Raw genomic sequence first — 22,112 nt, 5'->3', positions numbered from 1 at the left:
CTGATCCTCATTGCCTCTGATTAGAGATCATATTTAAGTAGGGGTTTTTCTATTCCTGTTTTGTAGGTTATTATCTTTTGAGTAGTGTTTTTTCCTCTCTGCGTCACGGTTTGTTGTTTTTGTGGTTTCAAGTATTTAAGTGTATTGCATTCCGTTTTCACGTTTAATAAATATGTGGAACTACGAACACGCTGCATTTTGGTCCGATCCTTCAAACAGCCGTGACAAAATTATATTTCTCCACTCCTGTTCCCGAGTCAAAATGTACTTTTGGTGTATCATTTTACAGCAAGAAATGCTTTATTAATATTAAGACTATGTGAGAGGCTATTTAATCCATCTGAACAGTAGGCTACAGTTCCCTTGACGTCCCATAGGCCTATTTGAAGTCCCCTGTCTTGTCGAATTTGTATAGCGCGCCTCATAACCATCGCACATAACAAAGTCGGCACTGCACTCATCCTCTTTAACCACTTCACCATTTCTCAATTTCAAAGCTTTTTTCGTAATTAATTAAACACTGACATTGTCCTTTTTGCCTCAGTGGATTGGCTTTAACTTTTCCTGTGTGTTCCCAAAAGCATTTAGCGATTGGCGTGTAGGCTATTTGGCGCGTTTACAGTTGGGCCCTAAAGTTTAGGCTTATGCACTAATGCCAGATAGAATGAAAGAAAAACCTCAATGTAGCCTATAGATATAAATTGCACAGTAATTATACATTTTAGGGTATTGTTTCTCTTTATTTAACCCGACCGCCACCCACCCACCCGCCCTTCATCCATACAACATTTCATGACTCCTAAACCTGCCCGCTGCACATATATAAGTGCAGTGACTGCTGGTTATGAACCAACCCGCATCACTACTATACAGATAGAGCCCTACAGTATCGGTGCACCTGCTCCTGAGACATATCCATCCACTGGGACTCTTTACCGTGAAAGGTTTAAATGTGAAACAGATTATTTAGCATCGTGGTTGAATCACTGTACTGTAAAATAAACGACTTCTGTTCCCGTTTCTCCCTCGTCACTTAACAAGCATCATATAAAGGTAGCAGCTGTGAATGTGTTTAGATGTTGGGACAGTGTCAAAGACGTAACACCGTTAATTTACTTTAGCCTTTATCAATTCATGGTTATTGAAAGGTGACTAACAAGCCAAAATGGAACCATGTCCCATTGTCTTCTCCTTCAAATCAAATCAAAGTTTATTTGTCATATGCACTGAATACAACAGGTGTAGGTAGACCTTACAGTGAAATGCTTACTTACAGGCTCTAACCAATAGTGCAAAAACGGTGTTTGGTGAACAATAGGTAAGAAAATAAATAAAACAACAGTAAAAAGACAGGCTATATACAGTAGAGAGGCTATAAACAGTAGAGAGGCTATAAAAGTAGCGAGGCTACATACAGACACCGGTTAGTCAGGCTGATTGAGGTAGTATGTACATGTAGATATGGTTAAAGTGACTATGCATATATGATGAACAGAGAGTAGCATTTGTGTAAAAGAGGGGTTGGCGGGTGGTGGGACACAATGCAGACAGCCTGGTTAGCCAATGTGCGGGAGCACTGGTTGGTCGGAGCACTGGTTGGTCGGGCCAATTGAGGTAGTATGTACATGAATGTATAGTTAAAGTTACTATGCATATATGATAAACAGCGAGTAGCAGCAGCGTAAAAGAGGGGTTGGGGGGGGGGCACACAATGCAAATAGTCCGGGTAGCCATTTGATTACCTGTTCAGGAGTCTTATGGCTTTGGGGGTAAAAACTGTTGAGAAGCCTTTTTGTCCTAGACTTGGCACTTCGGTACTGCTTGCCATGTGGTAGTAGAGAGAACAGTCTATGACTAGGGTGGCTGGGGTCTTTGACAATTTTTAGGGCCTTCCTCTGACACCGCCTGGTGTAGAGGTCCTGGATGGCAGGCAGCTTAGCCCCAGTGATGTACTGGGCTGTACGCACTACCCTCTGTAGTGCCTTGCGGTCAGAGGCCGAGCAATTGCCGTACCAGGCAGTGATGCAACCAGTCAGGATGCTCTCGATGTTGAAGCTGTAGAACCTGTTGAGGATCTCAGGACCCATGCCAAATCTTTTTAGTTTCCTGAGGGGGAATAGGCTTTGTCGTGCCCTCGTCACGACTGTCTTGGTGTGTTTGCCCCACTCTAGTTGATGTTGTTGATGTGGACACCAAGGAACTTGAAGCTCTCAACCTGCTCCACTACAGCCTCGTCGATGACAATGGGGGCGTACTCGGTCCTCCTTTTCCTTTACTACACAATAATCTCCTTAGTCTTGGTTACGTTGAGGGATAGGTTGTTATTCTGGCACCACCCAGCCAGGTCTCTGACTTCCTCCCTATAGGCTGTCTCGTCGTTGTCGGTGATCAGGCCTACCACTGTTGTGTCGCCTGCAAACTTAATGATGGTGTTGGAGTCATGCCTGGCCATGCAGTCGTGGGTGAACAGGGAGTACAGGACGGGACTGAGCACGCACCCCTGGGGAGCTCCAGTGTTGAGGATCAGCATGGCAGATGTGTTGCTACCTACCCTCACCACCTGGGGGCGGCCGGTCAGGAAGTCAAATGGTGGATAATTTGAGCTGATGCTGAAAACAGTTATCCACATTTATAATTCATATTGTGTAGTATTATAGCATTGGCAGCACATTTGATTAGTTCAAAAGCAGCAACTGTCTAACTAGCCTTAAAAACTGTAATATCCTGTGGAGAATATTAGGAGGCAGAATACAGTGTATCCACCTAGGGCACAGTTAGATCTACAGTGGCTTATGAAAGTATCCCCCACCCCTTGGCATTTTTCCTATTTTGTTGCCTTACAACCTGTAATTAAAATACTTTTTGGGGGGGTTGTATCATTTGATTTACACAACATGCCTACCACTTTGAAGATGCTAAATATTTTTTATTGTGAAACAAACAAGAAATAAGACAAAAAACTGAGCTTGAACGTGCATAACTATTCACCCCCCCAAGGTCAATACTTTGTAGAGCCACCTGTTTGCAGCAATTACAGCTGCAAGTCTCTTGGGGTATGTCTCTATAAGCTTGGCACATCTAGCCACTGGGATTTCTGCCCATTCTTCAAGGCAAAACTGCTCCAGCTCCTTCAAGCTGGATGGGTTCCGCTGGTGTACAGCAATCTTTAAGTCATACCACAGATTCTCAATTGGATTGAGGTCTGGGCTTTGACTAGGCCATTCCAAGACATTTAAATGTTTTCCCTTAAACCACTCATGTGTTGCTTTAGTAGTATGCTTAGAGTCATTGTCCTGCTGGAAGGTGAACATCCGTCCCAGTCTCAAATCTCTGGAAGACTGAAACAGGTTTCCCTCAAGAATTTCTCTGTATTTAGTGCCATCCATCATTCCTTCAATTCTGACCAGTTTCCCAGTCCCTGCCGATGAAAAACATCCTCACAGCATGATGCTGCCACCATCATGCTTCACTGTGGGGATAGTGCTCTCGGGGTGATGAGAGGTGTTGGGTTTGCGCCAGACATAACATTTTCCTTGATGGCCAAAAAGCTCAATTTTAGTCTCATCTGACCAGAGTACCTTCTTCCATATGTTTGGGGAGTCTCCCACATGCCTTTTGGCGAACACCAAACGTGTTTGCTTATTTTTTTCTTTAAGCAATGGCTTTTTTTGGCCACTCTTTCGTAAAGCTCAGCTCTGTGGAGTGCACGGCTTACAGTGGTCCTATGGACAGATACTCCAATCTCCGTTGTGGAGCTTTGCAGCTCCTTCAGGGTTATCGTTGGTCTCTTTGTTGCCTCTCTGATTAATGCCCTCCTTGTCTGGTCTGTGAGTTTTGGTGGGCGGCCCTCTCATGGCAGGTATGTTGTGGTGCTATATTCTTTCAATTTTTTAATAATGGATTTAACGGTGCTCTGGGGGATGTTCAAAGTTTGTCCCTGACCTGTTTGGAGAGCTACTTGGTCTTCATGGTGCCGCTTGCTTGGTGGTGCCCCTTGCTTAGCAGTGTAGCCTACTCTGGGGCCTTTCAGAACAGGTGTATATATACTGAGATCATGTGACAGATCATGTGACACTTAGATTGCACACAGGTGGACTTTATTTAACTAATTATGTGACTTCTGACCGTAATTGGTTGCACCAGATCTTCTTTAGCAAAGGGGTGAAAACATATGCACCCACCACTTTTCCGTTTAACTTTTTTTTTTTAAACAAGTTATTCTTTTCATTTAATTTCACCAATTTGGACTATTTTGTGTATGTCCATTACATGAAATCCAAATAAAAAAACAATTTAAATTACAGGTTGTAATGCAACAAAATAGGAAACATGCCAAGGGGGATGAATACTTTTGCAAGGGACTGTACCCATAACTACTGTAGGACACAGTTAGACCTACCCATAACTACTGTAGGACACAGTTAGACCTACCCATAACTACTGTAGGACACAGTTAGACCTACCCATAACTACTGTAGGACACAGTTAGACCTACCCATAACTACTGTAGGACACAGTTAGACCTACCCATAACTACTGTAGGACACAGTTAGACCTACCCATAACTACTGTAGGACACAGTTAGACCTACCCATAACTACTGTAGGACACAGTTAGACCTACCCATAACTACTGTAGGACACAGTTAGACCTACCCATAACTACTATAGGACACAGTTAGACCTACCCATAACTACTGTAGGACACAGTTATACCTACCCATAACTACTGTAGGACACAGTTAGACCTACCCATAACTACTATAGGACACAGTTAGACCTACCCATAACTACTGTAGGACACAGTTATACCTACCCATAACTACTGTAGGACACAGACCTACCCATAACTACTCCAGGACACAGTTAGACCTACCCATAACTACTGTAGGACACAGTTAGACCTACCCATAACTACTTTCTCTCACTGAGGAAGTTTGTCGCCACTGGCCTTGCACACACAAGCTGACAGGGGAGAAGAATTGGCTACTAGCTGACTTCCTGTCCATGTTGTGAGAGAGTGTCAAAAGGTGTATTGGAGGCAAAGTCAGGTGCAGGAGAGCAGAGTATAATGAACAGGCACACTTTTCTTATAGTTCCAAAAACGAGAGCACTACATAAATCAAACGCGCTCAAACAAAAAAAAGCGTGAAACTAACACCACATAACATGAAACAATTACACACAAAACATTATGGGAAACAGAGGGTTAAATACAAGTAGCTTCATTGGGGAAATGAAAACCAGGTGTGTATGGAAACAAGACAAGACAAATGGATATATGAAAAATGGAGCGGCGATGGTTAGAAAGCCGGTGACGTCGATCGCCGAACGCCGCCCAAACAAGGAGAGGAGCTGACTTGGGCGGAAGTTGTGACAGAGAGCTAGGTTGCTGCCGTTGTTTTCAGCTGAGGAAATGATCTGTGCAGTAGCAGGTTGAAAGGGGCTTGTATTTTCAGGTGGTTGGTTACAAAGCTCAGCATTTCCTAGATGGAGACTCAGCGAAACCAACTGCCGTTCTAGATAGATCTGCATTCTGGATACTGGGAAATATAGGTCTGTTAGGTTACAATATCATATTTGGCCTATATCAGATGAAAGATGCTGCTTGATTAATCCCCCAGAGGAGGAACCGTCCTCATATTGATGAGTTGATTGTGTTTTGGGAGGATCTCCAAGACCTTGGTATGATTTCACATCCAGTTAGTTGACCATTACCTTTTAGAGGAGTTTGACGGCTGTGGTATTGTATCTGATGAAAATTAGAGGGTTTTTTTCTGTAGATTTGACAGATGTCCACCTGATTGTGTGTTTAATAGTAAGAGTGAGACATACTGTGGATGAGTACAGGTCAGGATGTGGTTACCAGAGTAGATGAGCTGTGCTGACATCTGGCAGTCATCGTCTGGTTTCATGGTTTCAACAGGATACCTGATAAGTGAACAGCAGCCAAGGTTTCACTCTCAAGGGGAAAGTTCCTACACAAGAATAGGCCTTAATATGAAAGAACGATAAACCAATATCCCTAGCTTAGAATGAATTAAGAGACACAGCATGTTTCTGGTATGAGCCAACTGCTTTTTACACAACTCAATGTCTTGGTTTGTTGTTGAGGGCTTTTAGCAGTGGGAAGTCCGAGGCTGGTTATTACTAAGTCAATTTATCACCGAGCTGGCTATTACAAAACCAAAGGACTTCTGTCACAGAGAAATAGGTCGACGCTGTATGCCTACTGCTAGCAAGTTGTCCATTGAAGTAATTTTGTTCGCATAATATCCACAAACCTTGAGGTATTGAATTTTTAAATAATATTTCTTTTCAGGCTGTTTTAGTTTTGTTACTGTTGATATAGTAAGAAGGAATTGTGTTTGAACAGTAGTAGGTGGTGATGATTAACATGGGTAACAGGGATCCCGGGACTGTTCTGGGATCACACTTCACATTTCCAGGAAAAATACAATGACCTGGGAAATTGCAAAAAAAAATGTCCCAATGCGGCACTAATGCCATTCCACAGAATAAACAACATGTGCAGCAGCAGATTAGCAGAAAACAGGTTGTCCCATGGAAGCCTTTAACCTAGCGTATTTACTTCACACAAAGTCGCCAGAAATTCAAAGCACACGTATAATTGACACTGCCGGACTGCACACGTGACCCGAATGCAGTTAATAAACCCTACAGGAAAACCTTTAAAATAACGTGTTGCTCTTTGAGCTGTCATTGTGACTCTTCAGACAGTCACACGTGATAGGCATAGGCACAATTCATTACATGGAAATGGTTTGTCATGATCGGTGTGGAAGACAGGGCTGCACAGAGCCCTGACCTCAACCCAACAAACACCTTCAGGATGAATTGGAACGCCGACTAACGAGCCAGGCCTAATCAGACAACATCAGTGCCCGACCTCAGAGTGGCGGCTGTTATAGCAGCAAGGGGGGGGGACCAACTCCATTTTAATGGCCATGATTTTGTAATGAGATGTTCGATGAGCAGGTGCCCACATACTGTTTACACTCTTCTCCCCGTTATTCATGAGCTTTATTATTTAGAGTTTAGATTGTATTAGGATCCCCATTAGCCGACGCCAATGGTAACATCTAGTCTTACTGGAGTCCGACACATAACGAAAAGCCATTCCAGACAAAATATTTTACAATTTACATATAATTTAAAGGGGCATAGAGTTGATCAGGCTATTGATTGTGGCCTGTGGAATGTTATGGATATTGGCTGGAACTGGAACACGCTGTTGTACACATCCATCCAGAGCATTCCAAACATGCTCAATGGGTGACAGGCCTTGTGAGTATGCAGGCCATGGAAGAACTGGGCCATTTTCAACTTCCAGGACATGTGTACAGATCCTTGCGACATGGGGCCGTACATTATCATGCTGAAACATGAGGTGATGGCGGCAGATGAATGGCACGACAATGGGCCTCGTCACGGTATCTCTGTGCATTCAAATTGGCATAGATAAAATGGAATTGTGTTTGGTATCCGTAGCTTATGCCTGCCCCATACCATAACCCCACCGCCGCCATGGGACACTCTGTTCACAACGTCCACAAAACGCCGTACACGTGGTCTGCGGTTGTGAGGCCGGTTGGACGTACTGCCAAATTCTCTAAAATGACATTGGAGGCGGCTTATGGTAGAGAAATTAACTTTCATTTCTCTGGCAACAGCTCTGGTGGACATTCCTGCAGTCAGCATGTCAATTGCACGTTCTCTCAAAACTTGAGACATCTGTGGCTTTGTGTTGTGTCATAAAACTGCACATTTTAGTGAGATCACAGGTGCATCTGTGTAATGATTATGCTGTTTAATGATCTTCTTGATATGCCATACCTGTCAGGTGGATGGATTATGTTGGTTTTTAATGCTTTAAATGGACACTTCCAATTTTTGGTGTATTTCCCGGGAATCTCTGGATAAATATGAATTATTTCCGGTATTTAAACTTGGTAGATTTTCAGTAAAATATTAATTTGTACTAGGTAGCTTCTGTATTGTTGTACACAATATGAACCAATGTGTAGTACTGCCTGTCTAGGGACTGGGAGGAGTGTGTACTGTCTAGTGAGTGTGTAGTACTGCCTGTCTAGGGACTGGGAGGAGTGTGCTGTCTAGTGAGTGTGTAGTACTGCCTGTCTAGGGACTGGGAGGAGTGTGCTGTCTAGTGAGTGTGTAGTACTGCCTGTCTAGGGACTGGGAGGAGTGTGCTGTCTAGTGAGTGTGTAGTACTGCCTGTCTAGGGACTGGGAGGAGTGTGTACTGTCTAGTGAGTGTGTAGTACTGCCTGTCTAGGGACTGGGAGGAGTGTGTACTGTCTAGTGAGTGTGTAGTACTGCCTGTCTAGGGACTGGGAGGAGTGTGCTGTCTAGTGAGTGTGTAGTACTGCCTGTCTAGGGACTGGGAGGAGTGTGTACTGTCTAGTGAGTGTGTAGTACTGCCTGTCTAGGGACTGGGAGGAGTGTGCTGTCTAGTGAGTGTGTAGTACTGCCTGTCTAGGGACTGGGAGGAGTGTGTACTGTCTAGTGAGTGTGTACTAAACTGAGTGTGTAATTTGTAGTGAGTTTGTACTACAGTATTATGTAACAGATTAGTGTTGAGGGAAGGAGGCTGTAATCAAATGAAACAAGATAACAGATGGGCATTGAGCCTGCGGAAACAGCAAGGAGTAGCTAATCCTTTGTGTAATACTAAGCTACCAGTACTATACCGTTGAAAGGGTTTTCTTAAGCCTATACTGTACCTTTCAACCACTGTAATTTGATAGTAGTCTATGTGATGTTCTTCCACATTGTAGTTTTTAGCCTCTATAGTTAATATTCTAGGTTACCGATGTCAAGAAAGCATTCTATTTTGTACTGATGTCAGCTCTTGCTCTTACTCGCTCCCCCCTGTCTCCCCAGCAGGTGGTCTAGTCACAGCTGATGAGTGTGATGATGATGATGATGGGAGGAGGCTACTGCAGCCGAAGGTGCAACCCCCCACGCCAGTGCTAGTACCCGTCTCCAGTCTCCAACACCTGGTTCCTCTGCCAGCCCTGGTCCCACTTGGCACCACCTCTGGCCCCACCATGGCTAACCACCTGGAGCTTCTCAATGAGCTGCAGCAGCTGGACAAGGTGCCGAGCCTGGAGCGCCTGAGAGCTGCCCAGAAGCGCCGCACACAGCAGTTGAAGAGATGGGCCGTGTACGAGAAGGAGATGCAGAACAAGAAACGCAAGGCGGAAAAGAGAAGGAACGCTAATCATGCCACCGCCATGGAGGCCAAACGGCACGTATCGTTTGCTGCTAGTGTGGCGCTGCTAGAGGCCTCGGCACGGAACGATCCTGAAGAAGGTAAGAGGACAGGAGTAAAGAACACACAAACACACCTCCTCATCCTATCACATATGGTGGAGAATGCAGGCACACACACACACACACACACACACCTCCTCATCCTATCACATATGGTGGAGAATGCAGGCACACACACACACACACACACACACACACACACACACACACACACACACACACACACACACATACAAACAAACACAAAATGAACCACGTTAAAAAATCAATAAGAAGAAAGCCAGTGTCAGAGACAGCACAAACCATTAGTAGGGTTGACTGTCAAAAGAGCTCATTCCACTCCAAATGAATCACCCCAAGGTCTATCAATAGCTTTTAAAGAGCTCATTCCACTCCAAATGAATCACCCCAAGGTCTATCAATAGCTTTTAAAGAGCTCATTCCATTCCAAATGAATCACCCCAAGGTCTATCAATAGCTTTTAAAGAGCTCATTCCACTCCAAATGAATCACCCCAAGGTCTATCAATAGCTTTTAAAGAGCTCATTCCATTCCAAATGAATCACCCCAAGGTCTATCAATAGCTTTTAAAGAGCTCATTCCACTCCAAATGAATCACCCCAAGGTCTATCATTAGCTTTTAAAGAGCTCATTCCACTCCAAATGAATCACCCCAAGGTCTATCATTAGCTTTTAAAGAGCCACTGAACATGCTGATTGGCACGTGTTTTTCTGTTGCTCAGTAGAAAAACAAGATATCAGTCTTGGAGGTGTGTTTCCTGACCGATTCAGTTTGGTTAATGATGATTTTCCCTCATGAGACACTGTAGGAAGCTTATTTCACTTCCTTAAAATCCCCAGAATAGGGGATAACTTAAGAAATCTGTAATTAATTTTGAAGTTTTGTACGAGGATGTTTTAGTTCTAACTAATGTGTTTGGTGCAGTATTTCTTATGTAAACAGTCAGAGCTGCTGTCTATGCTATTGGATAGAGAGCAGTCACCGCAGCTGTTCACCCCATGTTAGTGGGCAAATGGACATTGTCAAATCAAAAACAACAACATTCATTTACCCGGTGTGATGCACATATGTTCCAAACTCAGTGATGGATGAGACTGACTTTATGACTAAAATGATCCTATTTACACTTTGTTTCTGACTCATATCGATGCCACAGGCCGTTTTCAAAGGGATTTGTAGCTTTTTAAAGGCAGTCGCTCTTTAATATAAGGAGTAGTCACAGGTGTTATTCTACAGATGAAGCCCAGTCAGTATGATGCTGCTACAATTATACTGAACAAAAATATGCAACAATTTCAATTATTTTACTGAGTTTGTATTTGTATTTATTATGAATCCCCATTAGTTCCTGCCAAGGCAGCAGCTACTCTTCCTGGGGTCCAGCAAAACTTGAGACATCTGTGGCATTGTGTTGTGTGACAAAACTGCACATTTTCAATGGCTTTATATTGTCCCCAGTACAAGGTGCACCTGTGTAATGATAATGCTGTTTAATCAGCTTCTTGATATGCCACACATGTCAGGTGGACAGATTATTTTGGCAAAGGAGAAATGCTCACTAACAGGGATGTAAACTTCAACATTTGAGAGAAATAAGCCTTTTGTGCTTAAGGAACATTTCTGGGATCTTTTATTTCAGCTCATGAAACATGGGACCAACACTTTACATGTTGCCTTTATACACTGCTCAAAAAAATAAAGGGAACACTTAAACAATACAATGTAACTCCAAGTCAATCACACTTCTGTGAAATCAAACTGTCCACTTAGGAAGCAACACTGATTGACAATAAATTTCACATGCTGTTGTGCAAATGGAATAGACAACAGGTGGAAATTATAGGCAATTAGCAAGAGACCCCCAATAAAGGAGTGGTTCTGCAGGTGGGGACCACAGACCACTTCTCAGTTCCTATGCTTCCTGGCTGATGTTTTGGTCACTTTTGAATGCTGGCGGTGCTTTCACTCTAGTGGTAGCATGAGACGGAGTCTACAGCCCACACAAGTGGCTCAGGTAGTGCAGCTCATCCAGGATGGCACATCAATGCGAGCTGTGGCAAGAAGGTTTGCTGTGTCTGTCAGCGTAGTGTTCAGAGCATGGAGGCGCTACCAGGAGACAGGCCAGTACATCAGGAGACGTGGAGGAGTCCGTAGGAGGGCAACAACCCAGCAGCAGGACCGCTACCTCCACCTTTGTGCAAGGAGGAGCAGGAGGAGCACTGCCAGAGCCCTGCAAAATGACCTCCAGCAGGCCACAAATGTGCATGTGTCTGCTCAAACGGTCAGAAACAGACTCCATGAGGGTGGTATGAGGGCCCGACGTCCACAGGTGGGGGTTGTGCTTACAGCCCAACACCGTGCAGGACGTTTGGCATTTGCCAGAGAACACCAAGATTGGCAAATTCGCCACTGGCGCCCTGTGCTCTTCACTGATTAAAGCAGGTTTACACTGAGCACGTGACAGACGTGGCAGAGTCTGGAAACACAGTGGAGAACGTTCTGCTGCCTGCAACATCTTCCAGCATGACCGGTTTGGTGGTGGGTCAGTCATGGTGTGGGATGGCATTTCTTTGGGGGGCCGCACAGCCCTCCATGTGCTCGCCAGAGGTAGCCTGACTGCCATTAGGTACCGAGATGAGATCCTCAGACCCCTTGTGAGACCATATGCTGGTGCGGTTGGCCCTGGGTTCCTCCTAATGCAAGACAATGCTAGACCTCATGTGGCTGGAGTGTGTCAGCAGTTCCTGCAAGAGGAAGGCATTGATGCTATGGACTGGCCCGCCCGTTCCCCAGACCTGAATCCAATTGAGCACATCTGGGACATCATGTCTCGCTCCATCCACCAACGCCACGTTGCACCACAGACTGTCCAGGAGTTGGCGGATGCTTTAGTCCAGGTCTGGGAGGAGATCCCTCAGGAGACCATCCGCCACCTCATCAGGAGCATGCCCAGGCATTGTAGGGAGGTCATACAGGCACGTGGAGGCCACACACACTACTGAGCCTCATTTTGACTTGTTTTAAGGACATTACATCAAAGTTGGATCAGCCTGTAGTGTGGTTTTCCACTTTAATTTTGAGTGTGACTCCAAATCCAGACCTCCATGGGTTTATAAATTGGATTTCCATTGATTATTTTTGTGTGATTTTGTTGTCAGCACATTCAACTATGTAAAGAAAAAAGTATTTCATAAGATGATTTCTTTCATTCAGATCTAGGATGTGTTGTTTAAGTGTTCCCTTTATTTTTTTGAGCAGTATATTTTTGTTCAGTATAGATGTAGCTAGTGGGTAATACTGCCCAGTTGTTCAGACTTCCAGCAACCTATTTCCTGTGTAGTGCACAACTTTCGACTAGGGCCAATGGCACCCTATTTCCTATGTAGTGCACTCCTTTTTCCAGGGCCAATGGAAATTCAAACATTGCAGATTTGTTGATGCAACTGCATACTAATCAGTAACCAATTTATTTAGTATATACAACTGACCTGTATGCTTATAGCCTACCTTAGATGTCCTCATGCTCTATCGCAGCTTGGATAGACAGTTTGTGCTGTGTAAAACCAGTCAATTAATGCCACATAATACAATCAGTCCACCGTCAAAACGATAGCTCACTAGGGATTGTTTCATTATGCAGACAATGCAGTCTAGCTTATCTGTTCAATGTTCACAGAAGGGAGTCACGGCCGCTGGGTCTCTGGCAGTCGTCAGCTTGGTTTTGGGAAAAGGAGTTGGAGAGCCGGCACTCTCTCTAGAGCAGGGATGGGCAACTTTGAGGGGGTTGGGGCCACAAAACAACATAATTCATCACAAGAGGCCGCCGTGGTTCGTGGGTCTGTGTACCCACGTCGCCCCTCCCCCACCTTGCGAGCAAAACATTTTAGCGACCCTCCCTCGTGACAGGGAAGAGAAACAATTTACTTTTTAAAGTAAGTTGAGACCCTGACTAAGTTCCTAAACAATATTTAATACAAAATGAAAACATATATTTTATTTTTTTCAGAACTCAGTCGGGGTCTCAACTTACTGTTGACAGTTAGAATAATAGAATACACAAGGTGACATTTAGAACATTTGGTTGTGCATCAGAGGTCACTTAATTAGCCCATGTCAGCTATTTTTTTTGTTGATTGGTAAGTTAGGCTAGCGGCCAGCTATCTGAACTTGTAGTTTAGATATATATATACCTCACTGCAATATATATATATTTATTTATTATTGGTCTGTGGACCTCTAGCTGCCCATCCCGGCACTAAAGGAACTGTCACTATTCTCGAGGGGAGGAAGACGAGGAGGAGCAAGGCCACTGTCATAGCCGGGCCCTGGCAGTGAGGTCTCTGTCTGGACTGGTAGGCTGCCCTCGGGCCCTGGCAGTGAGGTCTCTGTCTGGACCGGTAGGCTGCCCCCGGGCCCTGGCAGTGAGGTCTCTGTCAGGACTGGTAGGCTGCCCCCGGGCCCTGGCAGTGAGGTCTCTGTGTGGACTGGTAGGCTGCCCCCGGGCCCTGGCAGTGAGGTCTCTGTCTGGACTGGTAGGCTGCCCCCGGGCCCTGGCAGTGAGGTCTCTGTGTGGACTGGTAGGCTGCCCCCGGGCCCTGGCAGTGAGGTCTCTGTCTGGACTGGTAGGCTGCCCCCGGGCCCTGGCTGTGAGGTAAAGCTTCATATGACACCAATGTTTGCTTTGTAGCACCTACAGATTAAACACTATGGAGTCTTAAAGGAGGCCTGTAGCACCTACAGATTAAACACTATAGAGTCTTAAAGGAGGCCTGTAGCACCTACAGATTAAACACTATGGAGTCTTAAAGGAGGCCTGTAGCACCTACAGATTAAACACTATGGAGACCTGTAGCACCTACAGATTAAACACTATGGAGTCTTAAAGGAGGCCTGTAGCACCTACAGATTAAACACTATGGAGTCTTAAAGGAGGACTGGGTAAAGCTAGAATGCAATAAATATGCCAATTTTGATCAATTAAACTCAGTGACCAGTTTATTAGGTATAACACCCCGTTCACAAAAATGGTTCGCTCCTACACACAGTGAGTCACGTGGCTTGCTATATAAATCAGGCATTCAGTTACTGTTCGATTGAATACTACATGATTCCATATGTGTAATTTCATAGTTCTGATGTCTTCACTATTATTCTTCAATGTAGAAAATAGTACAAATAAAGAAAAACCCTTGAATGAGTAGGTGTTTGAAAACGTTTGACCGGTAGTGTATGTTTGTTGTTGAACGCTGTTGAAACGCTGAAAGCTGAACGAGAGACCTCGGTTTATTGTTTTTGTAAAGCTGACAGTGTTTTTATATACTTTAGTTTTGGATCCCGCGGTTCTGTTGGGCTTAGTTGCTATGAGCACTGCTGTCTGTCCTGAAATCCTGCCAGATTCCGCATAGGGGGAGAGACACGGAAGCCCAGCTAGCCTAGCTGGCTCGGTGGTCTCAAATGGCGGCTATTAAACGTTTCCAGTGCTTCAGGAGCTGTGTTTACTTTGCTTTGTTCCGGGACAATGTGGACCGCACTGACTTTCAATGTAGCAACTGCTTGCATGCGGAGGACTACAGGGGCGAAGTGGCTACTCTTAACAAGCAAGTAGCAAACCTACACAAGCAAGTGGGGAATCCACACCCGCCTACTTTTTCTTCGCTCTGGTCTGGTGGAAGTGTCGCTGCCGTGTCTGCTCTCCACAGCTGACTGGCCGGCGTTCAGCAGGGTTCCATCCTCGAAGGGGTCTCCCCCTTCCCTGGAGAACAGAGCTGTTCTCGACCCAACCAACCAGCCATGGAGATACGTCACTCGCCGTGGAAGTCGAAGATAGCGTCCTCTGGCAACGGGGGTCTCCTTGGAGATGTTGAGCCCGGACCGGACACAGACCAGAAACGGCTTTGCCGCCCTGAATCCAGAGATTCTTCCTTGGGGGCTTCCCATTCAAGATCGGATCCAGAGGTACCTGTGTCTTCATCCTCTGTTCTGTCTTCCTTTCTGGTGGCTTCTACCTCAGGTTCAGATCCTCGGAGCTCCCACCTTCATAAGACCGTCCTGGCCTGAGAGACCGGCCCATTCAACATCACCAGCTGTCATCATAGGCAGCTCGATGCTGAGAAACATCTCAATTCCCAAGGCAAAAACTTTGTGCTACCCAGGAGCACGAGTACAGGACATAACAAGGCTGCTTCCGACTGTTCTACCACAGATGCTGGGAGCTGACACTGTCGTAGTCCATGTGGGGTCAAACGACATCAGGAGGGCTAGCTCGGAACAACTGAAAATGGATTTTAAAGAACTGATTTTAGCATTAAAAGACGGCCAATCATTTCAGGTCCAGTACCATCGTTGGGCCGTGGTTGTGAAAAATTCAGCAGACTGCTGGCATTACACATCTGTCTAAAAGATTACTGTAGCTCTGCTGGAGTCACTTTTATAGATAGCTTTGACACCTTCTGGAAACAGAAGATACTCTACAGGAATGACGGAGTCCATCCACATCCTCTTGGCTCCTGGACTCATTTCAAGGCTGCGTTGAGACAATGACTTATCATTGACCCAAGACCAGCTCAGGTAATCCTTACCACTGTGACAATGAGTCGTCATAATGCTGCATCAAATGTACATTATCCTAGGGGCGTTGGCAGACACAACGTAAATAACTTAATTTATGTCCCCCTAATTGCCCTGAATACCTCTGTTGATCCTACAGCTATTGTAAGCAGTAGTCATGAGCCTATGAACCAGAGTTACACTGTTAGCACTGAGGTGGTGTGCAATAGTAGGAAGACCACTTTCTGCAGCTCACCCTGCACTATCAGCTCCAATGTAAATAACATGAGTAAGTCTACTTCTGATAAGCTTCCCAATAAAGCATTAAAAACAATCAAGCAACCCAGAAAAGTGCTAAAAATAGGCCATATTAACACATGCAGCCTAAGAACCAAGGTCCATGAAGTCAATAACTTGCTTGTAACAGATGACATTCATATTCTGACTATCTCTGAAACTCACTTAGATAATACCTTTGATGATACAGTGGTAGCAACACATGGTTATAACATCTACCGAAATGACAGAAATGCCAAAAGGGGCGGTGTCTATTGTCACAATTTCCACCGAGGGTGGTTCCTCTCCCTGTTCGGGCGGTGCTCGGCGGTCGGCGTCGCCGGCCTACTAGCCGTCACCGATCCATTTTTCTTTTTCCGTTTGTTTTGTCTTTGGTTTTTTCACACCTGGTTTCATTTGCTTTAATTTGTGTGTGTATATTTTACCCCTGTTGCCTGCTTAGGTTTGTGTGGGATTATTTGTCTCAGGTTGCTTGTTGAGGTTGTGCCTTAGTTTATTACACGTATATACCGATTGTGTATAAGTTTGAGGAGCGTTGTTTTTTCCTCCTTCCGTGAATAACTGTTTTCTCTTTTTGTCGTGGGCGTTGTTATTGGTATTGTACCTGTCTTTTTGTTGTGGACTTGCCTATTAAAATACCCTCCTTGGACATCTCTGCTCTTCTGCACTTGACTCCTTCCCCTACCTCAATATCAAACCTAACATCTCTTCAGAACCACATTCCTGTAAATCTTAGAGCCGATCTAATGTTAAATACTGATGAAGTAATATGGCTACAGGTTCATCTGCCTCACATAAAGCCCATTCTGGTGGGAAGCTGCTGTAGACCACCAAGTGCTAACAGTCAGTGTTTGGATGACGTGTGAAATGCTTGATACTGTATGTGATATCACCAGAGAAGTATATTTTTGACTGACATCTCAAGAAATAAGTTCAAAAAGTAACCAGTGCCTGCAACCTGGTTCAGGTTGTCAGTCAACCTATCAGGGTAGTTACAAACAGCACAGGAATGAAATCATCAACATGTATTGATCACATCTTTACTAATGCTGCAGAAATGTGCTTTAAAGCAGTATCCAAATCCATAGGATGTAGTGATCACAATATACTAGCCATATCTAGGAAAACCCAAGTTCCAAAGGCTGGGCCTAATATAGTGTCTGAGGTCATACAATACATTTTGTAGGGATTCATATGTTGATGATGTAAAGAATATTTGCTGGTCTGTGCTGTATAATGAGGAGCAACTAAACGCTGCACACATTTATGAAACAACTTATTCCAGTTACTAATAAGCACACACCCATTAAGAAAATGACTGTAAAAACTGTTAAATCTCCTTGGATTGATGAGGAATTTAAAATTGTATGGTTGAGAGGGATGAGACAAAAGGTCTGGCAGCCCCAACTGATTGGGTTCACCAACTACTTCTCTGATAGAGCTCAATGTGTCAAATCGGATGGCCTGTTGACCGGGCCTCTGGTAGTCTCTATGGGGGTGCCACAGGGTTCAATTCTTGGGCCAACTCTTTTCTCTGTATACATCAATGATGTCGCTCTTGCTGCTGGTGAGTCTCTGATCCACCTCTACGCAGACGACACCATTCTGCATGCTTCTGGCCCTTCTTTGGACACTGTGTTAACAACCCTCCAGACGAGCTTCAATGCCGTATAACTCTCCTTCCGTGGCCTCCAACTGCTCTTAAATACAAGTAAAACTAAATGCATGCTCTTCAACCGATCGCTGCCCGCACCTGCCCGCCCGTCCAGCATCACTACTCTGGACGGTTCTTACTTAGAATATGTGGACAACTACAAATACCTAGGTGTCTTGTTAGACTGTAAGCTCTCCTTCCAGACTCACATCAAACATCTCCAATCCAAAGTTAAATCTAGAATTGGCTTCCTATTTCGCAACAAAGCATCCTTCACTCATGCTGCCAAACATACCCTCGTAAAACTGACCATCCTACCGATCCTCGACTTCGGCGATGTCATTTACAAAATAGCCTCCTCCTACCTTACTCAATAAACTGGATGCAGTCTATCACAGTGCCATCCGTTTTGTCACCAAAGCCCAATATACTACCCACCACTGCGACCTGTACGCTCTCGTTGGCTGGCCCTCGCTTCATACTCGTCACCAAACCCACTGGCTCCAGGTCATCTACAAGACCCTGCTAGGTAAAGTCCCCCCTTATCTCAGCTCACTGGTCACCATAGCAGCACCCACCTGTAGCACGTGCTCCAGCAGGTATATCTTTCTGGTCACCCCCAAAACCAATTCCTCCTTTGGCCGTCTCTCCTTCCAGTTCTCTGCTGCCAATGACTGGAACGAACTACAAAAATCTCTGAAACTGGAAACACTTATCTCCCTCACTAGCTTTAAGCACCAGCTGTCAGAGCAGCTCACAGATCTCTGCACCTGTACATAGCCCATCTATAATTTAGCCCAAACAACTACCACTTCCCCTACTGTATTTATTTATTTTGCTCCTTTGCACCCCATTATTTCTATTTCTACTTTGCACTTTCTTCCACTACAAATCTACCATTCCAGTGTTTTACTTGCTATATTGTATTTACTTTGCCACCATGGCTTTTTTTGCCTTTACCTCCCTTATCTCACCTCATTTGCTCACATTGTATATAGACTTATTTTTCTACTGTATTATTGACTGTATGTTTGTTTATTCCATGTGTAACTCTGTGTTGTTATATGTGTCAAACTGCTTTGCTTTATCTTGGCCAGGTCGCAGTTGCAAATGAGAACTTGTTCTCAACTAGCCTACCTGGTTAAATAAAGGTGAAATAAAATAAAAATACTGCAAATTAAGAAATCATGTGACTAAATAAAAATAAACTACTATTAAACAAAGATAAATGATATAAAGAATGAAAGTAAAAAGCTTTGGAGCACCTTAAATTAAGTTTTGGGGAAAAAAGCCAACTCTGCTCCGTCATTCATTGAATCAGATGCTCATTCATCACAAAACACACTGATATTGCCAACTACTTTAATGACTTTTTCATTGGCAAGATAAGCAAACTTAGGGATGACATGGCTGGAACAAACGCTGACAATACACATCCAAGTATATCTGACCAAATTATGAAAGACAAGAATTGTACTTTTGATTCTGTAAAGTCAATGTGGAAGAGGTGAATTCTGTTTTGTTGTCTATCAACAGTGACAAGCCACCGCGATCTGACAATCTGGATGGAAAATTCACGAGGATAATAGCGGACGATAGTGCCACTCCTATTTGCCACATCTTCAGTTTATTAAGCCTACTAGAAAGCCCTCAGTCCTGGAGGGAAGTTAAAGTAATTCCACTAACCAAGAATAGTAAAGCCCCCTTTACTGGCTCAAATAGCCCACCAATTAGCCTGTTACCAACCTTTAGTAAACTTCTGGAAAAAATTGTGTTTGACCAGATACAATGCTATTTCATAGTGAACAAAATGACAACAGACTTTCAGTACGCTTATAGGGAAAGACACTCAACAAGCACAGCACTTACACAAATGACTGATGATTGGCTGAGAGAAATTGATGATAACATTATTGTGGGGGCTGTCTTGTTAGACTTCAATGCAGCTTTTGACATTATCAATCATAGTCTGCTGCTGGAAAAACATATGTGTTATGGCTTTACACCCCAGGCTATAATGTGGATAAAGTGTTATTTATCTAACAGAACACAGAGGGTGTTCTTTAATGGAAGCCTCTCAAACACAATCCAGGTAGAATCAGGAATTCCCCAGGGTAGCTGTTTAGGTCCCTTGCTATTTTCAATCTTTACTAACGATATGCCTTGGGCTTTGAGTAAGACCAGTGTGTCTAAGTATGCAGATGACTCAACGCTATACACGTCAGCTACTACAGCGACTGAAATGACTGCAACACTTAACAAAAAGCTGCAGTTAGTTTCAGAGTGGGAAACAAGGAATAAGCTACTACTAAAGATGTCCAAAACTAAAAGCATTGTATTTGGGACAAATCATTCACTAAACCCTAAACCTCAACTGCATCAAGTAATGACTAATGTGGAAATTGAGCAAGTTGAGGTGACCAAACTGCTTGGAGTAACCCTGGATTGTAAACTGTCATGGTCAAAACATATTGATACAACAGTAGCTAAGATGGGGAGAAGTCTCTTCATAATAAAGCGCTGCTCTGCCTTCTTAAAAACACTGTCAACAAGGCAGGTCCTAAAGGCCCTAGTTTTGTCACACCTAGACTACTGTTCAATAGTGTGGTCAAGTGCCACAAAGAGGTACTTGGGAAAATTGCAGTTGGCTCAGAACAGGGCAGCACGGCTGGCCCTTAAAAGTATACTGGAGAGCTAACATTAATGACATGCATGTCAATCTCTCATGGCTCAAAGTGGAAGAGAGATTGACTTCATCATTACTTGTTTTTGTAAGAGGTGTTGACAAGCTGAATGTACCGAGCTGTGTGCCAGTAGTTTAAACAGACAGCTCGGTACATTCAGCTTCTCAACACCTCTTACAAAAACAAGTAATGATGGAGTCAATCTCTCTTCCACTTTGAGCCATGAGAGATTGACATGCATGTCATTAATGTTAGCTCTTGGACACCCATTCATACCCCACAAGACATGTGACCAGAGGTGTCTTCACAGTCCCCAAGTCCAGAACAGACTATGGTAGGCGCACAGTATTACATAGAGCCATGACTACATGGAACTCTATTCCACATCAGGTAACTGATGTAAGCAGTAGAATCAGATTTCAAAAGCAGGTAAAAATACACCTTATGGAACAACGGGGACTGTGAAGAGACACACACATTGTGATATTGTTGTATGGTGGTATTGAACATGTTGTGCTGTGGCCATGTGGTGGTGTAAGGGTGTTATATGGTGTACTGTTTTATCTTTAGTTCATTCAGTACAAACATAGTTCACTGTTTTATCTGTTGTTTTATATGTAATGTGGGTGCTTTGATGTGTTTGGGCCCCAGGAAGAGTAGCTGCTGCCTTGGCAACAGCTAATGGGGATCCCTAATAAATACAAATATACCCACAACTTGTGAGGTCAGTGGGATGTGTGCCATCCACCACTTATGATGTCCCTAGTCTTCTGCTGAGCATTTCCAGATTGGCTGTGGGCTGAGCTGTTGTTTAGTGTATTGTGTTGTTGCAGGGCTGTTTAGTAGTGTGTGTGTGTGTGTGTGTGTGTGTGTGTGTGTGTGTGTGTGTGTGTGTGTGTGTGTGTGTGTGTGTGTGTGTGTGTGTGTGTTGTCTCTAGAGTCTAAACATTGTGCTTGGTGTGACTGAGAGTGAGACCCAGTCAATCAGGCCCTGTGGCAGCTGGCTAATTGAGGATTGTTGGATTTTCTTAATCTGGGTTCCGTCCCTCTATTATGTTCTGTTCTGTTCTACTCTGCTCTGTTCTGTTCTGTTCTGTTCTACTCTGCTCTGTTCTGTTCTACTCTGTTATGCTCTGTTCTGTTCTACTCTGTTATGCTCTGCTCTGTTCTACTCTGCTCTGTTCTGTTCTACTCTGTTCTGTTCTGTTCTACTCTGTTATGCTCTGTTCTGTTCTAATCTGTTCTGTTCTACTCTGTTATGTTCTACTCTGTTCTACTCTGTTCTGTTCTGTTCTACTCTGTTCTGTTCTGTTCTACTCTGTTCTACTCTGTTCTGTTCTACTCTGTTCTGTTCTACTCTGCTCTGTTCTGTTCTACTCTGTTATGCTCTGTTCTGTTCTACTCTGTTATGCTCTGTTCTGTTCTACTCTGTTCTGTTCTACTCTGTTCTGTTCTGTTCTAATCTGTTCTGTTCTGTTCTAATCTGTTCTGTTCTGTTCTGTTCTACTCTGTTCTGTTCTGTTCTACTCTGTTCTGTTCTGGTCTACTCTGCTCTGTTCTGTTCTAATCTGTTCTGTTCTGTTCTAATCTGTT

The 22,112-nt window shown here is 44.1% G+C and overlaps 1 protein-coding gene across 4 annotated transcripts in view; it reads left to right on the top strand.

The window, feature by feature from the left end:
• The window catches only part of LOC115207347 (protein phosphatase 1 regulatory inhibitor subunit 16B), a 161,376-nt gene that overhangs the window by 44,822 nt on the left and 94,442 nt on the right, over positions 1-22,112 (top strand). Inside the window, exons 1-2 of one of the 4 annotated variants that reach the window (XM_029774370.1) lie at positions 5,523-5,684; positions 8,927-9,355. In XM_029774370.1, the coding sequence (XP_029630230.1) occupies positions 9,091-9,355 (265 nt within the window). In that variant the 5' untranslated portion in view covers positions 5,523-5,684; positions 8,927-9,090. Of the gene's footprint in view, positions 1-5,522; positions 5,685-8,923; positions 9,356-22,112 lie in introns of those variants that run through there. The other 3 variants (XM_029774368.1, XM_029774369.1, XR_003880986.1) reach the window with 3 other exon arrangements.

The sequence above is a fragment of the Salmo trutta genome, chromosome 14, assembly GCF_901001165.1.
Source record: "Salmo trutta chromosome 14, fSalTru1.1, whole genome shotgun sequence".
Taxonomy (NCBI): domain Eukaryota; kingdom Metazoa; phylum Chordata; class Actinopteri; order Salmoniformes; family Salmonidae; genus Salmo; species Salmo trutta.
This window is presented reverse-complemented; position numbering and strand designations above follow the sequence as displayed.